Source organism: Polypterus senegalus, chromosome 1, assembly GCF_016835505.1.
Source record: "Polypterus senegalus isolate Bchr_013 chromosome 1, ASM1683550v1, whole genome shotgun sequence".
Lineage (NCBI taxonomy): Eukaryota > Metazoa > Chordata > Cladistia > Polypteriformes > Polypteridae > Polypterus > Polypterus senegalus.
In genome coordinates, this window is record NC_053154.1 from 254744870 (window position 1) to 254763375 (window position 18506).

Here is an 18506-nt window from a genome sequence, read left to right on the forward strand (position 1 = left end):
TAACATAATATAATTTGGATTTGTTTAGAGTACTGGAAACCTCAACCATAAAGCTGCCTCCCCCTATTGGCCATTCCACAGCTGAGGCTGCGCTTGGCCAGCCAATCCGATGAAAGGATCCTTCTACCAGACAATTCCGGTGATACTCCATCACAGATGACTTTTCCTTAGGCAGGCAAAACAACGTGACAGGTGGGCAGTGACACCCAGTGTCACAGTTGAGTAGCAAGAAGAGAAACAGAATAGATGAAGGTTAGTAACAAATTATAACTATCATATTTCTTATGTTTTAGTGCTTAATGACCAACAACAGAGATGCAGTCTGTACAGTTAATCAGCAGCTCTAGTCAGGATATGCTAAACTGAAGTAGTGAGTCTTCAACTGGGATATGAAAGCTGAGACTGAATGGGGCATCTCTTATAGTAGCAGGCAGACCATTCCACAGTTTAGGGGCCTTGTAACTAAAAGCTCGACCTCCCACTGTTATTTCATTAATCCTTCGAATCATAAGCAGACTGGCATCTTGAGATCTTAATGTGTGCTCTGGTTTGTAAGTCATGATAAGTTCAGATAAGTAAGCCAGACCTTGGCCATTTAAGGCTTTATATGTTAAAACTTAACTGGGAGCCAGTGTAACGATTTAAGAACTGGAGTTATGTGTTCATATTTTCTTGTTCTTGTAATAATTCTTGCAGCAGCATTTTGGATTAACTGGAGGCTGTATAAAGAGCAATTTGAACATCCAGTGAACATAGCATTGCAGTAGTCAATCCTGCTAGAAATAAATGCATGAATTAATTTCTCAGAATCCTGTTTATTTATAAAGCACCTTAATTTCCTAAAATTTTTAAGATGGAAGAAACATGATTTTGACAACTTTGTAATGTGCGCTTTAAATGGCATGATAGTGTCAAAGATAATTCCTAGATTGCTGGCTGATTCAGTAAAATTAATGGTGATTCACACTGAGTTAAATCCTTCTATATAAAAGCGGTCAGGATTGTCCTTCCGTCCCGTGAGTGCTACGCAGGCATGGAGTTTCACACACGCCCCGTCCATTTTGCAATGCACGAAGGGATTTGTAGTTTCTTTTTTCCAGGTAAAAGATGATTTTCTACTCCAGACTGTGTGATATCTTCTTCTTCTTTCTTACCATATAAAAGCGGTCGGGATTGTCCTTCTGTCCCGTGAGTGGAAAGCGTAGCGGTATTCGGCTTATCACAGACTTACTACTTGCAGCTTGCGGTACGAAGCGACATGATGTGAGCAGAGTTCTGGTGCTCCCAAAGTTCCCTTGATTTTGTGCGTGATGAGCTAGAAAAATAGACAAAATTATGTCTCTGGAAATAATTAATGTTGATGGAGTACAAATGCCTCACCGTGTAGCAAATATCAGGGGGGTTCAAAAGGGCGACCTCAGTATAGAAAAAAAGTTTAAATTTCATCACAAAAATAACAGAAACTACGAGTATTAAAGAAATACTGCTCAAATGCAATATAATCAAATTAATGAGTTTGTATAAAATATCAAATTGATCTACATATTGAATTGCCTTAAGAAGTGGTCAACTTAAAAGTTGGTCGCCTTAAAAGGCGGGTCAGCCTAGTGTTAACTAAATATTGTTGCAGTCAGCATCGTTACCTCCAATAATTAAGATCTTTGTTTTATCGGTGTTTAAAGATAGGTAGTTCTCATCCATCTACTCGTTTAATTCACTAACACAACTAATTAAAGACAACATTAGAGAAACTGGGCTACCTCAAACTGAGACTCGAGTGCTGCCAGTACCACACCAGTTCCGATACTCTACAGGCCTGAACCCTTTGGCTCTCTTTCTGTTTTGACTCTTTCGGGCAAGAGGCTCAGAGGACTTTCCCCCTTCAGAATGAAAGCAGCCTTCCTATTTTATTTTATTTTCAAATCCATTTAGTTCACTTCAAGCTAATGTGTGTACAGAACTTATCTTAAAAGTACTCTACAAGCAACTGGAGCAACTGTGGACAGGGTGCCAGTCCACATAGATCCCTGGGGAAAGAAGGCATCAGAAGCATTGTGAGTGTGGAACATAAAATTGCAGTTACTACAAATACCTTCACCTGACCTGAGTGGCACAATATTCTGGTTCCTTTTTTACCCAAGTGCTTCCAATTTATTTCAGCTTACTTTAATGATTCTGCTTTAACAAAATGGGATTCTGGTGATTAGCTTACTTGGTGAATCTAAGCTGGCCCATTAAGAGCAAAATTGGAGGCATACATGAGTGTGGCATCGGGCAATAATTTGTCTCCTGGTTTGCACGAGGTGCTGCTGAAATAAGTGAACAAAAAAACAGGAACCGAAAAGGAATGAGGTGTACCACACAACAGCACTCCTTCCTGGCACCTGTACTCTTAAAATGAATGGTTTTGTAATGGCACATTAATGGATTGTGTGGTTTCTTGTTGAACCATTGTTGGACAATGAATCATTTTATTCTGAGAAGGGTTCTTTGCAGATGAAGTTGGTTCTTTAGGTTTCAAGAAGGTTCCTAATATGTGGAAAAAATTAAAAATCTTTTAAGTATAGCAGACTAGCAGGATACTGACAGATCCTAAAACTATACTTAACCTGTGTAATTGTATGCAGCCCGCTAGTATTTCAGAAATGAATCATCTATTCATGCTTATTTATGGAGAACTACTTTAATCCTTTATGTTTAAGACTGTGTGATCAAGTCCTCGCCAGGCTGGAACTGCATTACAGTCTGTGCCATTTTTTTTTATCACATATGTCGATGGCATCCTGGTTTGATAAGTTTCCAGCTCTAAACTGATCTGATCCCTTCATTGGCTGTCCAGAAAACGGATGGATGAAAAATGAATGAGTGAATGAACACGAATTGTGTTACACTTTCTCAGCACATGGTGGCGTTTTAATACCCCGAGTCACGAATCCAGAGCGCAAATCGCGATGCTTTTAAGCAGAGCGCAAAGACAGTTTGCTCACCTTGATATTCACAATTTAACACTGGCAGCCGTTTCTGTGTTAAAATAAAGCCATACAAAAGCAGTATAGCTTGCAGCGACCACGAAAGCGTGTTTCAATTCAGTTGTTCTCGATCGCGTTGGTCGAAGTGGCATGTACTGTCCTTTTGCTTTTACTGGTGTTAGTTATACTTACGGCCCCTGTCGATTCTGAAGGGCGCTATATTAAAAACCAACGGATCGAGTCAATGTAACCGACGGCCGCTTGTCTTGCCTACCTCCTAGGGGCGTCGGGGCGGTTGCAGGTGCTGAGTAACCCAGCCCGAAGTTCCTCCCTCCGCCTCCCAAAATTGTTCACAATCAGGCGTTTCCTCTTTTCGCGTGCGCGGCTCGCTGAAGGTTACGAGTCGCTCCTAGCGGAGTATGCGCTCATTCGCTGCGGCTTTTCCCCTTTGCTTTCTTTCCTTGTCTGTTTTTCCAGTTAAAAAGTAGAAATCAGTTCCACGTTGCCATCATGTTGAAAGTGGTAGTAGAATCGGCAAGCAACCTTCCTAAAACTAAACTCGGAAAACCCGATCCTGTCGCTTCCATCATTTTCAAGGGTAAGTAAAACTTTTGTAATATCACTTGCATAACAGATTAAACGGTACACATAGTCCAGAGGAAAGAAATGCATGTAAAGGAGTTGAGTAAAAGATAGATAGCAACCGTTTAACAGCTTTAATTAAATGGTGCTTTTTTAGTTTGTAATGGGAAAGCTGATCGCTTTTGCCCTTGTTACGTTGTACACGCATCGTTTACCGTGCGCAATTTTCCATTGCATGTGGCATAATTTGATATGGGGGAAATGTGGCTCATATTAAAAGTTCGATGGCTAGCTGTATTCATAATTAAATGGGCATACAGGATCCTGGAGAAGGTGGCACACAAAACTAACTGGCAGGCCTTTAGTGTGTACACCCACGTTTATTGGGCCCTGGAGAGGGGCTGTTCTTCTAGGAAAACAAGGCACCATAAAGTCCTGGAATGAAGCCAGTCAATTGTTACAAACACATCCAGACTTGCTGCCTTCACAGCTCTTCAAATATTTTTTTTGTTCTATTTGTGGTAATTAATGTGCAGACTTTTGTGCTAAAATGTGAGAATAGTGGAGGAAGCATTGGGGTTTCATTACTTGATAAATACACCTTGAGATTTAATGGACTTTAGTCTTGTCCTTTTGTGTTTCTGCCTTTCAGACAACTGGCCACTGCATATGTTTTTTCAATTTGTGGCTTTTCTATTGTGGGATCAGAGCTAACATAAAGTCAGTTCTGCATTGTTTGTTTCATTTATTACATAATAACATATATTTCCTGTAATAAGATAAGTCGGGCAAAGGAACACAGCGCCATTCTGACCTTTTTCCAGAGCAAGTTAATAGGGTTCAAGAATGTCACTTTAAAACACAGCGGTACTTCTGTTATTTCCCATGTTAGTGGGGAGCTGTCAAGTACAATCTGCACTTCAGAAAGCCCTGTTTCCTCATAAACTGATGACCGTTTTAGGCCAAAGGAGGAAGTTCTTGGCCTCTTCATATTGCCAAAAAATTTAATAGACGCCATGGAATGAGAAGTATAATGCAGTGACTCTGATTATAGGAATGTGAATGGAGTGCAATAGAATGGCACCCCATCCAAGACTTGTTCCCTGTTTGCACCCAGAGTTGCAGAGACAAGAACAGGAATCCTGGACAGCATAAGAATGTTAAATAACAGATGGAAGTAGTAGATGTGATGTTAAACTGATATAATTTGCACAGATACCATAAATACATATTTAAAGGGTTTGTCCATCCATCCTTCCTTAAAATCTGCTTATCCTGAGTAGGGTCGTGCTGATCCAGATTACGAAAGCTTGATGAAACTTGATTGATGGCCTGTAATTCAGCTCCCGTCAGATTATGTGAGGTAGTGTACAGTTTGCTAGCAATGTGGTATGTCAGAGTCAGGTGTAAAAAGGCCTCCGTTTTTTGTCAGCACTGGCATTTGTAAAGGACAGAGCTTTTACATGCCAAAGCGAAAGATATGAGTTAAGGTCTAACATTAGCATGACATTTTCAAAAAGAAAAATGGAGCCATGGCTTCTGAAGCATCAGACTATATAATGCACTAGTGAGACGGCATCTGGAGTATTGTGTGCAATTGTGGTCGCCATACTACAAGAAAGACATAGCAGCACTTGAAGCCGTGTAAAGGAGAGCATCCAGGGGCATCCCGTGTCCTACTCTGACAGACTCTGAGAATTAATCCTGTTTAGTCTCAAGTAGAGCAGACTGTTTGGAGACCTAATCCTGATTTTCAAAATACTGAAAGGCATTGATAGAGTAGATCCAGCAGAATTCTTTCAACTTAACAGTGAATCACATACTTGTGGACACCAGTGGAAATTAAGGGAGAGTGCATTTAGGAATGAAGGCAGAAAGCAATTTTTTTATGCAACAAGTTGTGGGAATCTGGAGCAAACTACTGAGCCATATAGATTTGAGACAGTTTAGCTGTTATTGTGAGCTTGATAGACTGAATGGCCTCCTCTTGTTTGTGAAATTTCTTATATTCATACCTGTCATCTGTCTTAGTAAAGACAACAGGGACCAACAGTTTTTCTGTCAATTTCCTTTGTTAATGGGTAGTTATTAAGTACAATAAGCAATAGTGAAAGCAGTGGTTATGGTTTAAAAAAACATCTGTACCTGCATTGTCCAGGGTTTTCCATCCATTACAGGGCTCACTTACAGTATGCACACACCTCAGATGTTTAGTTTCGGTTCACCAATCCTGCACTTTTTAAGACATGGGGTAAAAAGCTTAATTTCCCAGGAGACACTCGAGAACACACAAATGGCACCCAGAATATGACCAGGCTGACAATTTCAGCCCAGCTTCTTGGAGCTCGGAGGCCTCAGTGCTGACCACTGTGTTAATGTTATATTAAAGAAACACTGTGATTGAAAGATTGGGTGTGAACAACCTTGTCAGGTCAGGGTCACTCTCTCTCTTTTTTTTAACCCACTGTCGGTTTCTCTTAGAGGTCATTCAGTCTCCACATCAGACCCACCACACCTGCAGTAATTGTGAGTGCTCAGCAAACGCAGGAATGTGTGCAGGACCTGCCCAGGCATAGAGGGCTGTGCTGGATTGAACACGAGCTGTCTGAGAATGCATTGTTCCTATGTACCACACCTTTACTTCTGTTGCCACATAAAGCAAAAGTGTGTAAGGGGTGGGGGAAGCTTCCTAGTATGAAGCTCAAAAATACATTTAAACCAAGGTAAATCGTTCAGTTTTCTGATATGATTTACCCAGCAGCTCTTTCTTTTCACTTACTTAACTGAGTTTTTTTTTTTTTTGTTTGTTGAATTTTTAAAAAGTGGAAGAATACATTGTAATGCAATCGTTATATTGATTATTTAATACTCTCTTTTGCCTGAAAAAGTACTCCATCCTTAGTAAAGGGGAAACATATAAGCCTGCTGGACTTTTCATACACTTTTTTTTTTTTTTGTAAGTTTGGAGTGCAGACAGTTTCAGTAACTTGGTGAGGGTTACAAAGTAAGATAGAGGTGGGAGTTGAAACCTGCAGTGTTCTGTTATGTAGTCATAATGGAAAGACCATTTATTCAGGAGAGTGCCATGGTCAGTTTATTTCCTCACTTTATTGACAAGTCCTCATTGAATGCATTTTGTAAGGACAATTTCTGCTTGTACTTTTGAATATTCATATAAAGTAATATGCAATTAAAATGCTGACAATCCTTAAACACATGATATGGAAGTTGGGAACCCTTATAACAAATATAATAATACAAATGCTTAAATATTTGTTCATTAGGTGGATGGAGGTGATTTGTGCATGCTGTTAAAGTAAAGATTAAAGCATAATTTAATGCTGCACACTTTGCTCGGTAGCAAAATGGACATAAAGTTAAAAACAAGACTGCTTAGTGGAACTGGCAAAAATGATCTGCATAGAACAAAACTGATAAACATGTCTGCCTAAATGAGGTTTTGAGTTTTATTTCTGGAACATAAATAATATTTAATATATAAAGATGAATGTGTATTTTGTACTTACCCATTTGTATGGCAGAACACCAAAGTTTGTTTTGTTCCAATATATTCTTGCTGCCCCATGGGCAGCACCAGATACCTCTGCTTCCGTTTATCTCATATGTAAGTCCACAACTTTGACTGTATCTCTACCAATTTTTACACAGATTCCCCATTTGTATATGGGAACACCTCAGGGTATGCTTCTGTCCATTATGTAATTGGTACCCCCCTGGGTAATCATTTTTGTACTTGGTGGACCCCTGGCAGTGCCAGTTACCCATGCTATCTGATTGACTAGTTTGCAAATCCACACCATTGACCATTATCACCACCAAATTTTATACAGGCTACCCATTTGTACAGGGGAACACCACAGGGTATGCTTCACTGCATTATGTACTTTGTTACAGGGCAGTCATTTTTTCATGTAGTGCCACCTCCCCCCGGGCAGTACCAGATTAGAACATTAGAACACTCTAGACGAGAACAGGCCATTCAGCCCAAGATAGTTCGCCAGTCCTATCCACTTGTTTCTTCCAAAAAAATATCAAGTCGAGTTTTCAAAGTCCCTAAATTCTTACTGTCTACCACACTACTTGGTAGCTTATTCCAAGTGTCTATCGTTCTTTGTGTAAAGAAAAACTTCCTAATGTTTGTGTGAAATTTACCCTTAACAAGTTTCCAACTGTGTCCCCGTGTTCTTGATGAACTCATTTTAAAATACAAGTGTCGATCCACTGGACTAATTCCCTTCAGAATTTTAAACACTTCAATCATGTCATCTCTTAATCTTCTTTTGCTTAAACTGTAAAGGCTCGGCTCTTTTAATCTTTCCTCATAATTAAACCCTTATAGTCCTGGAATCAGCCTAGTCGCTCTACTCTGGACCTTTTCTAGTGCTGCTATGTCCTTTTTGTAGCCTGGAGACCAAAACTGCACACAGTACTCAAGATGAGGCCTCACCAGTGCATTATAAAGGTTGAGCATAACCTCCTTGGACTTGTATTCCACAAATCGTGCTATATAACCTAACATTCTGTTAGCCTTCTTAATGGCTTCTGAACACTGTTGGGAAGTTGATAGCTTAGAGTTCACTATGACTCCTAAATCCTTCTCATAAGGTGTACTCTCGATTTTCCTACTGCCCATTGTATATTCAAACCTAATATTTTTACTTCCTATGTGTAATACTTTACATTTACTGACATTAAATTTCATCTGCCACAAATCTGCCCAAGCCTGTATGCTATCCAAGTCCTTCTGTAATGATATAACGGATTCCAAATTATCTGCCAATCCACCTATCTTGGTATCATCTGCAAATTTAACCAGCTTGTTACTTATATTCCTATCTAAATCATTTATATATATTAAAAATAGCAACGGCCCTAGCACTGACCCCTGTGGAACACCACTCTTAACATCGGCCAGTTCTGATGAGGTTCCTCACACCATCACCCTCTGCTTCCTGTGTCTGAGCCAATTCTACACCCATCTAAAAACATCACCCTGAACCCCCACTTCTTTTAACTTGATGCCCAACCTCTCATGTGGCACCTTATCAAATGCTTTCTGAAAGTCCACATAAATAATATCATAAGCTCCACTTTGATCGTATGCTTTTGTTGCAACCTCATAGAATTCCAACATGTTAGTAAAACACGACTTCCCTGTTCTGAACCCATGCTGACTGTTCAGAATAACAATAGCAGCCTGAGTGACTTGACAGGCACACAGAATCACAGACCGCTTTTGGGGCATGAAATGTAATACCTTGGCTACACCGGCCGTCTGAAGATATTAAAATTTTGTAAAATGACAGTCTCAAACCCAAAAAACGATAGATTCTTTACAGTCTTCTAGAAGCAAATCTGAGTTCACTAACTAACATGAATGCTGTCATCTTGTTTTAATCAATATTTACTGTACAAGTGTCTAACTGCACCACCTTGAAATCCAACAGTCCGATCCCAGGGCTGTAAATCCGCACATCCTTATTACGTGGGTGATGAGTCACAACAGTTGTGAAGCAGTTCACCTCCCACTCCAGCTCTCCAGTCACTTTAGGAGCTTGACCTCCACCTTAGACGTTTAATTACTGCACCTCTGCTGCAACAAATACAAAAAGAAATTTACCTGGGGCTAAATCTTCCAAAGGAGGAATGAATCACTGCTGCCCAGCCCACCTTTTGAGTTGCTCAGCAAGTTGTAACTAAAACGTTCATGCTTGTGAACTCATGGATATATGAAATAATGTGGATTGTTAAAATTGTTAATAGTGAAAGGTGTAGAAAATAAATAGTATAAAGTAAGCAATAAACATAGCTCGCTTTTTAGTTGTCAGCAGCTCCCAAAATAAAAGAAAAACACGATGCAGCTGCCAGGTAATTTGTGTATTCCATTACATTACTGGCTTGCCAACGTGAAGTACGTTTTGTATCATTAATTGAAATATATCGGCTTTTTATTTCATCATAAACTGTTCATTTTTTTATGTATCACCATTGTACAAAATTATCTGCTATTTGGTAGTTGAACTGCCTTATGTGATGTACCCTTCCCTTGTTTTTTTGTACGGCTTCCTCTTTTAAAACAGTAACAGACTTACAGACTTATTTGACAGGATTGCTGACACACGTTCATATTTGCAAGCATAACACAAACACACTGGCTCCAGGCCTATTTTATAGTCATCATTAGCACCCATATTCCTACTAAAAATGTCTGACCGCACCTGTTCAAAATGTAGGCATGAAATCTCACAGCTTTATTTTTTCTACAGTACTTGTTCAACTCTGAGACAATTTCTATAGCCAAGCTTGAGATCCAGGTTCTCATTGCTGTGTTAGAACAGACTGAATTTTATTTTAGATTGCAACACCTTGCCAGTCCCCTTTTAACAAGTACAGATCTGCATTATAACTGCCCACTTGTTTTTTTTTTTTCATTTAATATGTAGGCAAATTGAGTGACTTGCTAAGGATCACCCAGTATGTCAAGATTGGGATTGAACCTGCAGTCTTATGGTTTTTTAGCAGTATAAGTGCTGCAGTGCTTTTTTATTTTTTTTAACAACTGATGTTTCATTTCTCAAACTACATTTCCTTCTATTGTGCACCACTTGCATTTTTTCTCCTTCAGTTCTAGATGTATTGGCCTTTAGGACTTTAAGGTCTGGTTTACTAGAATTCTGCTCACTGTCTGTATTTGTAATGTTGTTTTATTGATGGTTGTAGACAACTTGTTGGTGCAGTAGTAATTGTAATCATGTTGTAACCTTTTTAGTTCATGCATCTATCCATCCATATACAGAATGTACTTGATCTGCTTTGAGGGTCATAGAGAGCTGTAGCCTTTTCTGGTTGTATCAGACATGAATCAGGAATTAGCCATAGATAGAATGCCAGTCCATTGCAGGGCACACCCTCCCTTACTCATATTGGGACATAGTTGAGACCTCAATCTAATGTAGTTACACACATCTGTGGAAGGAGGGTGGAAAACATAATTAAGACATGAGGAGAGTGTCCAAAACCACTACAGAATGACTAGGCCAGGTTCCTGGAGTTGTAAGGCAGCTGCTGTGCTCCCAGACATTTTTACTATGTTGTCCAATTATGTATATTCAGTTGCATTTTGCAATAGTAATATTTGCTTTATGTCTAATTTTCTCATAGTGTACCCTGCAAAAGGTAGTTTATTTAAAAACTCATAGACACTTAACAGAAAGTGAAATATAGTATGAGTTGTATTGTTGCATCCTAAAATTTTACATAATCAAAATAATTAGTGAAAGTTAGAACTGTGCATTGTGTACGGATAGATTAGTGGAAAGTCTGACTAAAATTAAAATCGGATCTTCCTTTAGTATGTCATTATGATTCTGTAGTGAAAAAGTGACATTGGAAAGGAGACTCTTAGAGAGTAGGCCACCCTGTGGTATTGTGAGAATATGGAAACAAATAAAGCATTGCAGGATTGTGTTTGTGTTAAGGCGCGTCCGCCTTACTTCTTATTTGGTTGCATTTCATTTATTCCCTGAATGGTGGTCTGCATATGGTTGGAATCACAGAGTTTCTTTTTTTAGTTTACATTTTATCTCCTTGGCACTTCTAATAAGATGAACTTTCAAGTTTCGGACCACTTATTATGTATTCAAATTTAACATTCGTACTTCCTATGTGTAATACTTTACATGTATTTACATTAACTTTTATCTGCCAGCAATCCACCCAAGTTTGTTTTTTTTAGTACCAGACCATTTGTAATGCTTTGGCTGATTCTAGATTATCTGCCATTACACCTAGTTTGGTGTCATCTGCTAACTTAACCAAATTGTTGTTTACTGTATGCTCTTATTTTTATTTAATCATATTCAAAAAAGCAGTGGCTCAGCACTAATCCCTGGGGGACATTTCTTTAATCATCATCTAATGCAGAAGAAGTTTTCATGCCAGTTTTGCATCCCCTTACACGCTGTGTCCTAAAACTTTAGTTTGATCATGTTGGACCTTATCAAAAGCTTTCTGAAGATTATGATAACAAAATAATTTATTTATCTCTTTAATGTAGGTTTTTGTTGCCCCCTAATAGAATACCAGCATATTAATGAAGCACGACCCCCCTCCCCATCTTAATTCATGCTGATCTCTCATTTATACACCTGTTCTTCACATGTTTTGCCTTGCATCAAATTACTCAGCCTTCCAGCATGTAAGATTTTTTTTTAGTATCTGTGAAAAGTGTATATATGTACACACTAACCTCTGGTCCTGACAGTTTGTTTGATTTCATCTTTGTTAAACTGAACAGCATTACAATTTCCAAATGACTTGGTAGTCCCTGCAACTGCTATTCTGTATGGAAAAATATATAATATAGTGGAAAAATATAATGGAAAAACATACTGAGCCTCCTCATACTACCAAATTACTACATTATTTCTAATTGCCTTTTAGCATTCCTAATATCTTTTTTCACTGTTGCACTCATGCTGTAATTATGATTACATCTTTATTGTCACATACCTGCAAAATCATTGTGAAATTCTTTTACCAAAGTTGCAGGGGGGGATTGGAGAGCTGTGTAATATATACATGCAATAAGACAATAAGATGATGTATAAATAAGAGTATCGAAGAATGGCCTAATGTACATAGCGCAAAACAGAACTGTAAAGATATATAGATTATATTAAGAAGTAGAGGGAAAAATGCAGATGGCAGTAAACATGCAACATATAGTACAATTGCACATAGACCATCAGGTAGATGCAGGACAGACCAGGTAAGATTAGGTTATCGAGTATTCAGTGACCTTCTGGCCTTAGGATGAAGCGGTCCCTAAAGTGGTGGAGCATGTGGTGAGGCTCCGGAAGCACTTGCCAGAAGGCAAAAATGAAACCTGGAGATATGCTGGATGGCTGCTATCAGCGATGATGGATTAAGCCCTCCTCATATGTCTGGTCAGCCCCAAAGATTTTAGAAGCAGTATGGACAGTCTTCTGGAGGAGCTTGCGATCCAGACTAAATCACATTGTGATGCACCTGGTCAGGATACTTTCAATAGTGCAGTGGTAGAAGTTCTCTAGAATTTTGGTTCCCACCCCTAAGCTCTATAGCAGTGTTTCCCAACCTCTTTCCTGGGGGCACACTGTGGCTGCAGGTTTTTGTTCCAACCAGATTCTGTTTTTAATTGGACTCCTGGGCTAATTAAGTGATGGATGTCCCCAGTTCTGTGTTTTGAGAACAATACAGAAATTAGAAAACTAAATTTGGTAAAAAAAAATGTATATATTAAAATGGACCAAGCAGTTATATGGGAATAATGTATTTTTTTCTTTTTAACAATATTTTCATCTTGATTTTCATTCTACTTTTCTAGGTGTTATAATTGTTCATCCATTATTTAATAATTAGTGGGTCTGATGCTAAAGTAGTTGCAGCCTTTTATGATTCAGTGTTGTTTGCCTGGGCGTCTGCTCTGCTCATTTTTAATTGTTATTAATAAGATACAGTGAAAGGGCAAAATATAATGAAATCAACAAAAGAGTGTTTAGCATTAAAATCGATAGCAAAAGCTGAAATTTTTCTAAATGTCTTATAAATGTAAAAATCATGCTGCTGTGCTTTTCTGAATGTAGAATAAACGAAAAATAATAACAGCTAATTAAATGAGATCAGTGTTATCGGGTGTTGTCACTGATTATGAATCTGGTTGGAACAAAAACCTGTAGCCACAGGGGGTCTCCAGGACTGAGGTTGGGAAACACTGCTCTATAGTCTCCTTTGCCTTTGTTTTTAGGATGTAGATGGTGTTTCTTTGCAGCTTATGTTTTGCTTGTTATTTATCCACTGCAGAGTTTGTGTTAAATTCTTACTGCTTGCAGATTTGGGGATGAACTGGTCCTGTCTTTGCAAAACACCTTTAAACTTCTTTCTTTCTTTCTTTCTTTTTCTTTCTAGCTCATTGCTTCTATACAGAGAGTGCCAGTAGCATGAATGTTCAGCTGCCTTCCGTTGGTGCACTTGACTGTACTAGAAGTTCTTTTTCCTATCATTTAACTCCTAGATGAGATGTTGGGACAGCTCAGCTTTTAGCTAAACTAATGTGCCTGATGGACTGAATGGTCTCATCTCATTTGTCAAATTTCTTATGTTCTTATGGTTTCTTCTTCAGGCTTTTTTTTAATGGACATTTGTATTGAAAGAAATAATAAATAAGTGAGATATGAACCATTAGCTTGTTTACACATGAAGTTATGTGATAGGGATTGAACTTGTTGTTTATAGATCATTTCCTTAACCACTAGGCCACACTTCCTTTTGTTGTTTCTTCTAATGCAAAGTACTATTGTTCAGCCATCTGTTAATTTTCTAAACTTAATAGCCAGTTCAGGCACAGGGGGAGCTGTCAACCCTGGCAGTAATGGGAGGGGTGAGAAGATAGTTCAGAAATTCTGGTGGTTGAAAGGCCTGGGAATAAACAGTTACGTAAGTAAACTATAAGGCTGGTTATGGGTTCCTGGTGTCCAGGGCCTGTTGGATTTTCTTCAGCGTTTTGTGAGGTCCAGTAGGATAGTAAGTAGAAGTTGTAGATTACTGGTTTTTGTTTCTTTTCCTTGTTAAAGTTTGTATGTTTTTTCCTTTTATTCACTACTGTATGTGCATTAAACATTTAATTGAAATGAAGTAACTCCCAAACTAGTAGAACCTGCTCTCTAGTCGTTTCACATGTTGCAGCAAGTTCCTAAGAACTTCAAAGGTACAGATCTCATCTGTATCTCGTGCAAAGTGACAACATCAGTAGAAGAAGTCATTATATTTAATGGGAGCCATGATTTAATAAAGCAGACAATTCAAAATCTGTTTTCTTAGCCCATTTTGAACAGTGCAGAGTTTCAGGGATTTTGTGTCTACCTTGACAGGAGTCCGCCATTGCTACATAGGGCGCAAGTCCATCACATACCCACACTCACTTCCACTAGACCAATTTATTGTCCTTAATTGTTCTAACCTGCACATCTTTGGGAAAAGGCATACAAATACAAGTAGAACATGCAAACAAAACACACTGTCATCTAACCAGTCTGTCTCACAAGATTATTTTTTTAAATGCATTACTCATAAATTCATGGCTTACTTTGAGTAATAGGCATAAACTTCTGTAGCTAGAGAAAACGGGATACATGCAGTGCAGTTGTCTAGTAATATAGGCATTTCATAAACTTCTTAGGATGTGAATTTGTGGTCAATCGTGAAACTCTAGTTTCTGAAACTGCAATAGGACAAATCATTTAAATGTATTTTTTTCTTTTACCATGGAAAGAAAAAATTCAGCTCATTTGAGATGGAAACAGAAAGGAGAGATTCAGAGTGTCTTCATATTGAAAATGATTAATTACTGGAGCAAGAGTCGCTAAGAGAGATTGCTAGAAGGTGAAGAGAACTGGTATCTAGCTTCACAATGGTAGACGGTTTACTGCTAGCAGCTAAAAGGCTGTAACAAGCCTAAGGGACATCTTTGGTTATTTTACTTGCAACATATTGGGCTGTGGTCTTGTGTAGAAGAGGGTCAGGTCATAGGAGGCATTTGTAGTATTACCAAACTGGATTTGTGGCTTTTTTTTCTTTGGTTTTTGCTTTCTTTCCACAGTCAGGTCAGGCTTTGCTATTGTTTGTCCTCAAATTGGCAATGCCAGAATGCCAACTAAGAGCAGCTCTTTATTACTAGTATCCAACCCTCCTATGAAGCAACAGATTTGTTTTCACATTACCTTCTCTTCACCTTGCACTGCATGGACCTTTATCTTGGGGAATCACTCCTCTAAGGTCCTACATGGATTAAGTTTTCTTAATGTAGAGGCACTGCAATGGATTTCTCAATGTCTGGTCATATAGTTTTTTAGGCCTCATTTTTATTCTTAAACACCCAGGCTGTTGGGTTTTCCCTTTAAGGTGAAAATGGACCCTTTAATGTGTGAGATTATCCTATCCCTGCTCTATTTTTGCCATGATGTAAGTTTCTTTTCCCTCATTAATACAAAACACACCGCAAAGGTGTCCCATGAGAATCTTGATGCTTACAATCTTGACGTGTTCCTTGAGAATCTTGATGCTCACAATCTTGACATGCCCAAAGCCATGCAGCCATAACCACTTTGTAGGCCAGGGTACATCTTCATTCAGGATGACCAATAAAGCCAACCACACTAAAAACACCAAGTAGTTACTTCATAATCTTAAATTAAGTATCCGGTATACAAGCCATGGATTTTTGCTGCCTGTTTCAATTCAGTGCTTAAGAAATGTGAATATTCGCAACTTTCCTTCTGCAGTGTCCTTTATTAACAAGAAACACTTCATTCTTTTCATACTGTATTTTTTATTTGCTATTCTTTTTTTAATTTTATTGAATGGTTGCCTGTGTTGATGCAGTTCCTGTGACTACATAATGATATTTTTGGTTTAGAAATGCTGTTCTGAACCAGTTTGTCTGTTTTCATTATGTATGAGATTCATGATGTTCGAGTTCTCTGGTTGGTTGGAATTTGTAGAATGACCTTTGGCCTTGCCTGTCATCTTTCCTATAGCATGGTTGTCTCTTACATACTGTATGGTGTAAGCAAACCAGATCTCTAAGTAGGTGGAGCAAACTGATGTATGTGATTGTTACCCAGGTCTTAAGAATATCCATCCATTATCCAACCCGCTATATCCTAACTACAGGGTTACGGGGGTCTGCTGGAGCCAATCCCAGCCAACACAGGGCGCAAGCCAGGAAGCAATCCCTGGGAAGGGTGCCAGCTCACCACAGGGTGCGCACACACACACACTAGGGACAATTTAACCAGAGCACCCAGAGGAAACCCACGCAGACACAAGGAGAACATGCAAACTCCACGCAGGGAGGACCCGGGAGGTGAACCCGGGTCTCCTAACTGCGAGGGATCATAAGAATATCCTAGAGTGAATTCCACAATTAGTCTCCAAATGAACACTTTTAATCCACAAAGAACTAACACATCTCATAAGTAACTGGAGATTTGTCCTTTTTAGTCTGTTTGGGAGAAGGTTGATTATTTGGCAAAAGGGATGTTAGATGTATATCTGTAGTAAAGTACTGGAGTATAAGATAACTTTTTGAAGTTATTAAGTGAGTCTTCTGAAAAGTTTATGATTGTAAAAAATGTTTTTCAGATGAAAAGAAGAAAACAAAGCACATCGACAGTGAACTGAATCCTGTCTGGAATGAGGTATGTTTTTAACTTAGTAGGTAACTTAAAATTATGGTTTTACACATTAGTCCTGGATTGTCCAGTGACTTATGGATATATATCCAGCTTAAACATATTAGGCAGAAGGACATCAGAGGGAGTTTAAAAAAGTAAAACAATAAAAGAATACATTAACTTGTGCCATGATTGAGCAATTTTACACGTGTGCTTATGGCCTCTACATTTACCCTCCAATATAGGATTCAGCATAGGTTACCTCCCAAACTACCTTAATCACCAAGGAACATTGCTGCCTGGTAACTTCTGGTCACACTGCACATTTAAGCCTGTTGTGAATAAAAACAAATATGATAAAGGAGGACTAAGGCTCCATGTCCCCCATAAAAAAATACATTTATACACGGTGAGGCATAAAGATCTCCCACATTCTGCAGGGGTGTAAAAAATGAACAAAGCTATCTAAAAAAAACTGTATATATTTTGAAAAGTACATAAACAGTTTTGTTTTAATGGGTTTTAAATATCATATCAGATAAATGGTGGCCATCATTGGCAATACATTGCTGAAGATATTCCCGGAAGTTCTCCATCACTCTCCGGGTCATCTCAGGCGGAATGGCGTTGATTTCCTGTCTTATCCTTTCTTTCAAATCATCAAGAGATTGAGGACAATGTTTGAAAACTTTTTCCTTTAGGTATCCCCAAAAGAAAAAGTCACAAGGGCTTAAATCTGGTGACCGTGCCGGCCACTCCATGTCTCCCCTTAGAGATCAAATGCCCAGGGAACATTTTCCTCAACACTCTGAGTGAATGTCATGCTGTGTAAGCTGTGGCCCCGTCCTATTGAAACCACACATGTTCTGTATCCATATCATCCAGTTTGCAACACTGAAAGGTCTCCAGCATTTCAATGTACCAGTCTGAGGTCACAGTTACTGTTGCACCACCTTCCTTAAAAAGTATGGGCTGATCACACCAAAGTCGGCAACTGCACACCAAACAGTTACGTGAGGAGAGTGGAGCGGTCATTCATGGAGTTCATGAGGATTATGTTCAGCACAGTAGCGCAAATTCTGCTTGCTTACGGCTCCACTGATATGGAAGTAAGCCTCATTGCTACTCAGAAGAACACCTGCAGCAGGAACCTGTTCAAGAATTTCCACACTTAGCGCTCTGTGGCTGGCATGATCTCTCTCACTTAATTCTAAAGCCAACATCATTTTATAAGAATGCAGCTTTAAATCAGCATTCAGAATCCTCCTCAAGCCCCGACTTGATATCCCCAGTGCCATGGCATGCTTACGAGCAGAATGCCCTGGTGATTGCTGAATGGATGCTCTTACTGCTTCCACATTTTCTGGCGTTCTGACGGTCCTAGGTCTGCCAGGTGATTTTCTTTTCAGTGTGGACCCAGTTGCCTGATGGTTAGAAATCTATAGCAAAATTGTTTTCCAATCTGCTACAGATGCATTCCGACCGAGTGGGAAGCATGTACGGACCGCTCTCTGCGTCGCTATCACTGAATGGTTGTTCTCATAATACTCTTCAACAACAAAGCCCCAATGTTCACTGGTCCAACTCATGATGGGTACTGAAAACGGCAGCACCTAACCTACTGAATAAAACCTATCCCACCTCTCTACCACCACAACAGCCCGCATAGTTCTCCCTTGAAATGTAGGAGATCTTTATGCCCCACCCTATATTATAGCAA

At 39.1% G+C, this 18506-nt stretch overlaps 1 protein-coding gene across 5 annotated transcripts in view; it reads left to right on the forward strand.

Annotated features, from left to right (window-relative positions):
* The first annotated feature begins 3325 nt into the window (after positions 1-3325).
* The window catches only part of LOC120541024 (myoferlin-like), a 152689-nt gene continuing 137508 nt past the window's right edge, over positions 3326-18506 (forward strand). For 4 of the 5 annotated variants that reach the window (XM_039772264.1, XM_039772294.1, XM_039772274.1 and 1 more), the window contains exons 1-2: positions 3326-3567; positions 16755-16810. In XM_039772264.1, the coding sequence (XP_039628198.1) occupies positions 3480-3567; positions 16755-16810 (144 nt within the window). In that variant the 5' untranslated portion in view covers positions 3326-3479. The remainder of the gene's footprint in view (positions 3568-16754; positions 16811-18506) is intronic. The other variant, XM_039772303.1, reaches the window with a different exon arrangement.